The sequence below is a fragment of the Anguilla rostrata genome, chromosome 8 (assembly GCF_018555375.3).
Source record: "Anguilla rostrata isolate EN2019 chromosome 8, ASM1855537v3, whole genome shotgun sequence".
Classification (NCBI taxonomy): domain Eukaryota; kingdom Metazoa; phylum Chordata; class Actinopteri; order Anguilliformes; family Anguillidae; genus Anguilla; species Anguilla rostrata.
The window spans coordinates 16,874,842-16,885,048 of record NC_057940.1 but is presented as its reverse complement, the minus strand read 5'-3'; the positions used below and the strand labels follow the sequence as shown (position 1 = coordinate 16,885,048).

Sequence of the window (10,207 nt, the reverse complement as noted above, 5' to 3'; positions counted from 1 at the left end):
TTATCTTTAGTTTACTATGTCTAAAATTGCATTAATGCCTAGAAATGACATGGACAGTTTGTGTACATGCATGGGTCTAGAGCAATATGACAATAAGAGGCATAAAATGATAATGATGTTCTTCATGTGGTTTGTTCATTGTCATTTTTTGTGAATCTCTGCTCTGTTCCTGAAAAGTTCTGAAAATATGACAGGATTATTTTTTCTATGGTTGCGTGCATACCATTGCGAAGACAGGGCTGTAATATAGTTCACATGCTCAACAGGCTGTGAATTGTTTTACCTTATCTGACCTGACCTTCAGTGTCAGCGTGGTAATAATTACAGCGCACGATGGAAGACTCTTATTCACTTATGAACAGAGCACAGTTAGTACAGTATAGGATATGAGTAAGGGCTGAGCAAATGTAGTACTTCCTGTACCTGTACAGCTCAGCTGCGAGAGTAGAGCGACAGGAGCTATTTATAGCTTAATTAGAATATCTGGTGTTGACTCAGACCTGCCATAAACACGTGACAGAGCACAACGAGGTAATAAATGCTGTCAATGTCCCTCCGTCCTTAGACTCGGAGGGCATACCTGGTCACAGCCACAGCCTCCTGAACCTTATTCGGTTGAAACTGACTGAGACTTGGCCTTGAGTGGCTTGGTGTTGTGTGTTGACACTCTTTCCCATAGGCAGAAGGATGGTAGTTGGAGAATATAAATCAGGGAAAGTATTTTGTCAAATGTTCCAGGCATTTAGAGGTCCGTCCCATAAGGCTGACATAGATGAGGACATCTGAGAAAATAAATAGTATAATGTTATGCAGGGTAACCGAAAGGGCCAATCTTTCATTATACCTGCAGAAAGCTTGCAGGTGAAAGAGGAAGTTGGCAAATGCACTCATTCCAAAGGGGTCCATAAACATCCTCGAGTAATCTCACTGGCTGGAGCATAATAAACATTTCTCCAATTCATGGGGCAAACAATAAATGGCATTCCCCTGCTCTGCTGTTTCCTGAGAAGGCAGATATTGTCCATTTAAGTCAATAGTCCCTTTCTGAATGGCTTTTTTTCTCAATATCCACTATTACATGATAAAATTATCAATCTACATGAATAGCCACTGACTTAGAACCATAAGCTGAAATATTTGGCCACAGGCATACAGTACAGAACATTCTAGCAAGCTGTGAATAAATCCAGTAAACACATTACTCTTTTGGGCAATCGGCTCAGTGTGCTCACTACTAGCACAACAAAGACCCCAGGAAAGTCCCTGATGAAAAATAAATCTGGTGTTTGTATGTTAGAGAGGTCACCACAGAACCCTGACAGTACACATTGTCAACAAAGAGAAAGGATGTGTGCATTATTCAAGGATTTTCCCCTGAGGTGAAAAGGTCTCCCCGTTATTTGAGCTAAGGGGAAACCCTCTCACCACAATGGGGATGACCAGTTGAGGGCTTATCCTTTGCAGTATTAAATCTACACTGTTTATGTCCCAGCAATTGTATACCTTGGTCAGGGACAGGTTTAGACTCTACCACTGTATGCGCCATTCATTAGGCTACTGGCCAGGGCATTGGTCTCGGTTTCAGCAGGACAGTCGTTTTGTTTTATTAATCAACCAAAACGCCCAAAAACCTTCAAAATAAACGTACAGAATTGAGTGTTTAATGGTGACAGATGCACTATAAATTCGCTTGGTGTACAGTCCACATGGGCGGAGGAGTGTTTTTATGCAAATCAGAGCCCGCTCTGATTGGCCAGCAGTTCGGCTCTGCAGTATGTGGTCGTGGTGATTAGTTACAGTACACCTCTCCCACACACAAGAGAGACGCAGGCAAACACGCCGGTTATTTAATTATTTTAGTACAACGGGAAGGAGATCCCGGTATATGAACCTCTCGTCCGCTGTCACCTGCCGGCTTTTAGGAGGCACCGCATGTATAACAATGGACTTGAAAGATTCGGGCAGCGTCATTCTGACAGCTTACCATTCGTATCATTCCCCGTCCAGGATACCGTTGGCGGAGCAGAATTTTGCGCCTCCTCAGTCATCTGGACACTGTATTTCAAACAGGTGAGTGACAAGCTAAACGCACGCTAATGATGAACAACACGCCGGAATTATTCCAACGATATTCAAAGCTCACAATTATGTCGGTTTTCGGTTTAACAAGTTGGTTTGAGTCACATAGCATATATGACAATTACTTGCGTGGAGTTTTGGTGTGATTCTTTGACAAGACCGGATAGCAGCACTATTGCTAGGAGGTGAATATTAACTTTTAAACCTGTCCAGAGTGATTTATTTAAATAAAATGTGGTACGCTTCTTTCACGTATCTCTTTTATAAGAGCAGCTACCGTCTTTAATTAATATTAACAGTTTGGTACTGTATTACTATGCTATTAATGATCTTCCACAGTTTTCTAAACATTAACCATAGCACTTTCCCTCTGGCATCAAAAGCCTCCACTTTTCACGATTCACTGCCCACGGGTGGGGAATATATAGGTTGAGGTATTAAATGGGGATGAAAAGATTTAAGCAAACTGTAATTAATTAAACAAGAGTTTGCCCCTCCAGGTGCTTGATTGCACTAAGTGGACACAGAGAGACACACATTTAGCCAGTGATTCAGTGATTGTTTCTTGGCCCTGAACCTCTCCAGGTCAGCAGAGGGAGTCTCATATGTTTCTTGTGCAGGCTTGTTTGACTTACATTTCTTTACTGGCTTGAGGGGTCCTTTGTAACACCAGAGTGCTGCATAACATTTATTTTGCAAAACAGTTTTAGTTTCATAACACAGTGTTGTGTGGGAGCTATTATGTGTGTCAGAAACCTGGTGGTTTTTCTGTGGGTGTTTGGCTTCACGTTTTTGTGAAGTAATGTTCATTTTCCCTGAGTGGATGATCTGTGGTTAATCTTTTAAAAGAGGTTTTTTGGGGGGCAGCTTGACCATGACATGCTGGGGAGGCAGTGCGATATAATGGCTAGGCAACTGAGCTTGTAACTCAAAAGTTTGCTGATTTGATTCCCAGTTGGATTGCCGCCATTTTACCCCTTAGCAAGGTAATTATGCTGAATTGCTTTAGTAAAGCTATCCAGCTGTATGATTGGTATAAATTGTATGTACAAAATGTCACTCTGGATAAGAGTGCCTGGTATATTCCTGAAATGTATGTGTAAGTTGCTGGAGAAGTAAGTGATAGAGCACTGAGGTGCCATGTTAAAAAGTGCCTGGTATTGGCACCATGTTGTGCACCTAGGATATGAGGATGTGAATCCTGGCCTATGCCGATACCAAGCGTGGGTCTGAGCCTCATATGATGATGTAATATTGCTCACAGTGACACACAGAGACGGAGGGGGTTGGTTGGCAAGGTGTTCACCAACTCAATGTATGTTAGCGCCCCCTTTGGTCATTTGAAGGCGGCTGCGCTAGGCGTCCAGTCCTCCTGCGACACGGCAGTGTGGCGTAGCTGGTGGACTGTGGAGTGAAACGAGGCTGTGTCTGGCTGCACGTGTTTTTCGGGCGTTGTGCTGTGGTCGCCACCCTCCTGAGCTGAGGGAAGATGGGCAGCGGGCCAGGAATATGATTGGACACCCCAAATTGGGAAATTAAGTGGGGTGCAGAGGTTTTGTGAAAATGTTGGTACACTATACTGTGAGATGGGCACATGGGCTCCCTAACTTTCCTCTTTGCATAGTTCTCTCACAGCAACCCCTTTCCACTGTCAATCATTTGAGACAGTCCACCCTCGTTTAGTATTTTTTGTGTTTTATTCAGTCAGGAGGAAAGCAGAGAGGATGAGAGATAGAGACTGGATTACAGGTACCCTGGCAGGGGGCTCAAACCCCCAATCGCGTGAGGGGACTCATATGTGGCTTGAGAGTCAATAGTGGCTATGGTGCTGTGGTGCTTTGGCTATGGACTGCGGCACACACCTCACCCTCTGCTCCCAGTCTTTTGAGTTGACACTGACACTCCTCAGTTACAGGTCACATTCTGTTGCACTCTGACAGCAAACTGACCCAGGCTGATAGGGTGTCAGCCAGTCTCAGATACGAGAACGAGCTCAGTGAAGCGGCTTGGAAGCAGGCCTTCCTCTTCTGTGTACAACTCCAATAGCAGAAAGTGTTAAACACACACAGGGTGCTTAATCCTCTCTTGGTCGCATGGCTTGGCACTGTTCGCATTGTCACGCTGTAACCTATGCTAATCTGCAGCGTGCGCTACAGTCTTCCTTTGTGTGCTCTACAAAGCAGAAACGCATGCAGATAAGCTCCAGGGTTTCCTCCTGCACCAGAGGAATGTATCTGGAGCAAAACCTGACTGATTTGCATTCCTACAGACCCCATACGGGGGAAGACAATGTTCAGGGGGTCAGCAGCTTTTAAGCATTTGGCGAAACTGAAAATTCAAACCATTGTTCTGGATATCATGAACACACTCCCACACACACACTCACACACACTCCCACACACACACACACACGCACACACACAGCGACTTTTGGAAAGGTAGCTTCAAACTCATTGTGTGGTCAGCTGTGCCTTGTCTCTCAGTGGATCTCTGGACAGGGAGAGAGAGGGGGTGGCCCTCTGCTCTGCCCCACCACCACACCCCCACCCCCCTACCCCCCCCAGACTGGGGGCCAACCGGCGACGGGAGAGCAGAGGCGCCCGCTGAGCTTTCCCAAACGTGGCTGCCGGCGACGAGGCCTTAAATATTTACGTGTGGGAGGAGACGGGGAGGCCGTTCCGTTCCGTCTGCCGCCAGGACCGCGGGCTGCCCCTCCACCCCGCGTTTACAGCTGCAGAGCGTCTCGGCTCGAGCCCCCTCTGCAGTGACGGGAGGCAGGTTCTGTTTACACGGACCTCCCGGAGTAAAGTGAGCTGATAGCACCCGGTCAGAGTTTCTGTGGGAGAAACTGGGCCGGGACAGGCGCCGGACTTCCACCCGCATTCGTAATCTGAAATTACGGCAATGCTTTTAGGAGAGACTGGAGATTTTTCCCATCATGCTCTATTGAATTGGACTATCACTTTATAATTATTTATCTGTTTTGTGTTAAAGGGCTCTCTTTGTGCAAATCCACTGAGTCTCTGCCACCAGCACCAACCCTGTAATTTGGACCCAGAGAGTGTTTAAAATCTTGGACTAAATCCGGTCTTTGTCTACTGCTCATGCCTTGCGCAGAAACTGACTTCAGCGTGTGCAGAGAAGCACAACCCTTACTCTGGTCTCTGGGCAGTTTGACGAAAACCTGGGGTGCAAGGTTACACCCCTCTCATGAATCTGTGCCTGGTTCCTGTGCCAGCTTCTTATCATCTGATCTTATATCATTTGTCAGTTACAACTGCATTTCAGATCTTTTTTTTTTCTGTGGAAGATAAAGTGAATATATATTTTACTGTTTCTTGGTGAGACTGTCTGGTCTTCATCCAGTTCTTTTCCTTTTTTGAGTTGGAGTGCCCTAGTCTAGTCAGGTCTGTCTCATCACTGTAGTGTCCTTCGTATATTCAGAGCGCAGACAAGCGTGCGCTGTCATCTGCAGGCACACTGCGTCCCCACCCCCCTGCTTTCAGAAGCCCCCAGAGAATTCCCGTCTGACTGCAGGCGCTGTTCGGCCGGGGGAATCGCACTCGCACACTGAAATGGGGAATGCCTTGCTGACTGCAGCCCTCTCTCCCAAGTTATCTGTTGCCCTGTGGTATACAGGCTGCACTAGAATGTTCATGACTTAATACAGTACAGTCATGTCGCTATGCTGAAAAGCCGTCCTTTAGCAGGAGCAACCAATCAACAGTCACAGAATTGTATCCTGGCCATCTATGTTCTGCACTGGCGATTCTTCCGCTCAAGCACTGTTCAATTTCTTGAAGCCATTTAAATAATTTAAACTGTTATTTTGCTTGGATTGTTTCAAAGTGTTGACTCTCCATTGGTGAGTTTAGAAGCCCCACATGATTGGCTAGATTCCTCGGTTACAGAGCCAGAAATGTGCGGAGCTTTTGTTTCTATTGCAGTCGGGGTCGCACTGTATTGTATTGCATTGTTTTTCAGTCACAAAGGCCTCCACCATCTAAACAAGGTGCAGCTGACAGTCAGAGCCGGAGGCTGGCGTGGTCTGGCACTGTTTCCCTTATGAATTCTGCAGCGTTTCAAAATGAATTATCAACAAAATGATGCCGAGGGTAGGGGGAGGATCTACTTTAAATCTGAAAAAGTCAAGACAGTTAAAAACGAAACACAAGGAAACGCTTCTTTCCAACAGAACAGTGTTGTGTGAGCTGGGGGAAGCAGTGAGACCCTCGAGCTGTCTCTGAAGGTAATTAAATGTGCGCTTTCGTATTCTATTTCCCATTGAGAAGCTACAGGTGACACGTGCCGGAAAGGTTGCGATAATTCTGAAGCCCTGCAACCAAAGCATTTCATCACCTTTGTCAGCGTGGGGAGGGTGAACAGGGGGATGGCGCGGAACACAAGGTGCCAGATAAGATCTCAGAACATGGAGCTCCTGTTCCACACAAAGCGCTCTGCTCACGGGCCCCACGGGCCGCTGCTCCAGTGCCCCCAGGTGACATCACTCTCATGGGACACCAGCAGCCCTCCGGCAGATCCGCGCACCGCTGTCATCCATCGCCGCGGTGACTCGCGGGGCTGTCGCGTGCTTGTTTCACACTCTTCTCAGGGACGGCGGGGGGAGGGGCTTACTTTCACAAAACTGTAACGCCGCTGTGTGTGTCTAAACCACACCCCCCCCCCCGCCCCCCCAATGAAAAGACACATTACCTTAAGCTGACTTCTCTATTGTGAAAAGCCCCCGTCCACTTTCAGTTTTAGGGACGGTTTGTTCTCTTACAGGCTCAGTGACAAGTGTACAAAAGCAGGCTTTGTGCTTCTTAAAAGCCTGTGATTACTCAGGCCGTGCGTGATAGAAAAGGTGTTGGATCACAATGTGCAGCTGGATATGTCAGCAGACATATAAAAAAAGTGATTTAAGAAAATGTTTTTCTTTTGTGTCTTCTTGTAATGCATTATATATGACACTTTAGTGCTGTGTTAATACACTGCTTAGTTCATTACCACAGGTAGCTAGCACACTGTATTGATATCTCATCCTGGACTTGCTCATGCTAAGGGATTCATGTTTAAGTTATAGCTCTCTGGTACAGTGCCTTCAATGGATTTGGTGACTGTGTGACTGTGATTCTGATTATGCTACTTGTCTTTAGTTTCTGTTCTGTGCTCTTTTTTATGTTCAGATGGATAAATGCTTCTGCCAATTAAGTACAAATGATTAATGCATAGTATTGAACATCTAGCTGGCAGTAATCACAGAACCAGAAGACCATATGGAATGGTTTATGTTGGTAGACGTCAGCGTATGTGCTGCAGAGTCAGACGTATCGCTGGGCTTTCTAACTAAATCCCTGTGGTATTTGGGTCAATCTCATGAGGTTTTTCATCATCACAGTACTTTGACCTTTGTGCTCAAGATAATGGAATCCATAGCAACCGGTTCCCGCGATACTCATTCCTCAATATAAATAAATAAATGATGAGATGTACATGTGTACAATTCGCATTTTCATTGGAACAAAAACTATTCTTTTTCCTTGAGTATGTGATTGCTTTTGACCACAGTGGTACAGTGTGGTTACTTTGTGGTTTGAATCTCCTCCGATCCTCTGATTGGTGAGCTTGATAGCACAACATTTGTACATATATCACGTGAGGAAAAGGATAGGAGCTAGCTCTGAGCTAGCTGTGGTATTATCGACCCACACTGCTATGCACTGAGCTGTACCTGCAGCTGCATGCTCCGCAAGCACTGTCCTTTACATTTTAAGCCAGTGTTTGAATTATTACTGTTACCCCTTTTGACGCCTGCTGTGTTTTTCTATCTGTAAATGACCGGCGTGCTGATAGCCTATTGTTCTGTGGAATGGCTGCAATGTGCATGGTCTGCAGAAACCATTCAAAAGCCTTGGGCAGAAAACAGCATGTCTAATGTGAGTTACTATGTGATCAGCAGAAGAATATAGCATCTGTCTAATTGCAGTGCAAAAAAAAAGAAGTTTTTCTTCCCGAAAGGTGCAAATGAAACCACTTAGTTTTTCTTGTTCTTCATGACCCATTTCCATTTGTGAAAATAGGACACCCACCAGCCTGTGGCACATGTCAGAGCACTGACAAGATAATAACTGCTCCTGTAATTTAGGAAGATTTCATTTCTCTCAGATATACAACTACAGTAAACTTATTTATAGTGCAAGTAAAAAAATATTTTGTAGGCATGGTCTGTCAGTTTCTTCAGACATGATTGACTTTTAAATGATCAGACCGTGCAGTATGTCCGTGGAAGGTCAGGGGATCTGCACCATTGACCCTGCCTGTAAAAAGAAACAAAAATCTATGAGATACACAAGGGTAAATTGGATTGTCTTTCACTTCTGTTTTTTGTTTCACATTGTTTGAGTCTTGGAGGCATTTCTGTTACTAAACGTCTTCTGTCAATCAGAGAGGCAAGGTTATAACTTATCATTGCTGGAATTACTTCCTGAAGGGACAGAATAATAAACACAGCTTTCAGGAAGTAAAAAAAACCACAGGCAGCACTATTATTAACAGGTATACTTTGATATTGTGTAAGAGTGTCATATTGGGGCACAATGTGCAGGAGTATGCCTGCTGTCTAGTACAGTATACTGCTGTGTAGCATACTGCAACAGTGAGGTACAGTGCTGTGACAGTCAGATGAGGTTTGGGACAACATGGTAAATATATCATAGCATTGTTATTATCGCATTGTAGCATGACCTTGTACTTTATTATATCTATTATTATTAAAGCATTGTAGCGTGGTTTTGTTCTAGACTATTTCAGACTGAGAAATTTTGCCCAGCATTGTGCTTTTGACATCTTGAGGTATACAGTTTACGAGAATTTTCCTTCTCGTCATAGTATAGCCAAGAACGTTACTTATTCCAGTTTATGTGCAAAATTCCATTAACATCTGGTGATGCTGAATTTAGCTCTCCTTCATTTGCCCCCAGAGTGCAGAAACTTTAACCTTCAAAGAAAAGAGAACTTCGTATTGGCAAAAGAAAAGTGCGGCTCAGGGTGATTCAGACAAATAAAAAGCAGGGCTGCTGACGGTCGGAGAATGATGTCACCATGAAAACGAAAGATACCTTCCGGGTGCTAGCTTCAGCATTCCAGCTGACGCTTCTTAAGAGCAGGAATAAGTAGAGTAACAGTCAGAGGTCTCTCACAGCTCAAACCCTCAGGACCTGCATGGCTGATGTCTGTCTCCGCCCCAGCTGGAGGTAACCCTTTACCTCGTTACTCCTGCCTCGGTAACCACAACAGAGGACCGCTTGGCCGGGGAAAACTTTGAAGAAAGGGTCTGCGGAAAATGTTTACCCTTTAAGGAAGGCAACATGTTTTTATTTTGGAAAAGGAAACGAATTGTTGTTCAGATGAATGGTGATTTATTTTTCCTAGTGTGGTCTTATTTAACAGGTTTCAGCTGGTGGCACTGTAGGCCTTTAGTTGGTTATAGAAGAATGCTTCAAAGACTCTGATGATGGACCTAAGGCATATGAGAATTTTAATGCTACAGAGATACCTGGTTAAAATATTCTCGGTTCTGTACGAGTACAACTTTTGTTGAATGGATTTGAACTTGAATTGAACTTGAATTTAATGGATTTGCACAGAAAGTGTACAACAAAGGGTTAATGAAAGGAACAGGAATACAGTATAGGCAAAGGATTACACATGTTGTCCTCATAAGGTTAGTGCACAATAGTCTGAAATTAACACAATTGTTGAACTTTATAAACAAAGGTAAAGCATGTAAGCGTGTAGTTATATTTTTATGAAAGGAGAGAGAAAAAATACCACAATGACATGAAGTAAATTTCGCAATTCTGTAATCTCACTTTTGAATTTGAACAGTTTATGACAAATTGTCTGAGAAGGACAAGAACAAAAAGGTAGAAGGATCCTCCTGAAATGGGTTAGTGGTGTTATTTTGCTCGTTTGGCCTCAAGCCACTGAACTTGTTGAGGAGTTGACTTATTAAAACAGTTGACTTATTAAAACAGTTTTTTGAGACAAGCTTGATTGATGTACATGTGAGGAAAAGACAATGGCAATGTTTTTCATTTAAAACAATGTTGTAGAAGGTCAACCCCAG

General features: G+C 44.3%; 1 protein-coding gene across 2 annotated transcripts in view; it reads left to right on the top strand.

Moving 5' to 3' along the window:
* Positions 1 to 1,825: 1,825 nt before the first annotated feature.
* The window catches only part of LOC135260963 (rho GTPase-activating protein 18-like), a 29,959-nt gene continuing 21,577 nt past the window's right edge, over positions 1,826 to 10,207 (top strand). Inside the window, exon 1 of one of the 2 annotated variants that reach the window (XM_064346726.1) lies at positions 1,826 to 2,070. In XM_064346726.1, coding sequence (XP_064202796.1) covers positions 1,886 to 2,070 — 185 coding nt within the window. In that variant the 5' untranslated portion in view covers positions 1,826 to 1,885. Of the gene's footprint in view, positions 2,071 to 9,263; positions 9,333 to 10,207 lie in introns of those variants that run through there. The other variant, XM_064346727.1, reaches the window with a different exon arrangement.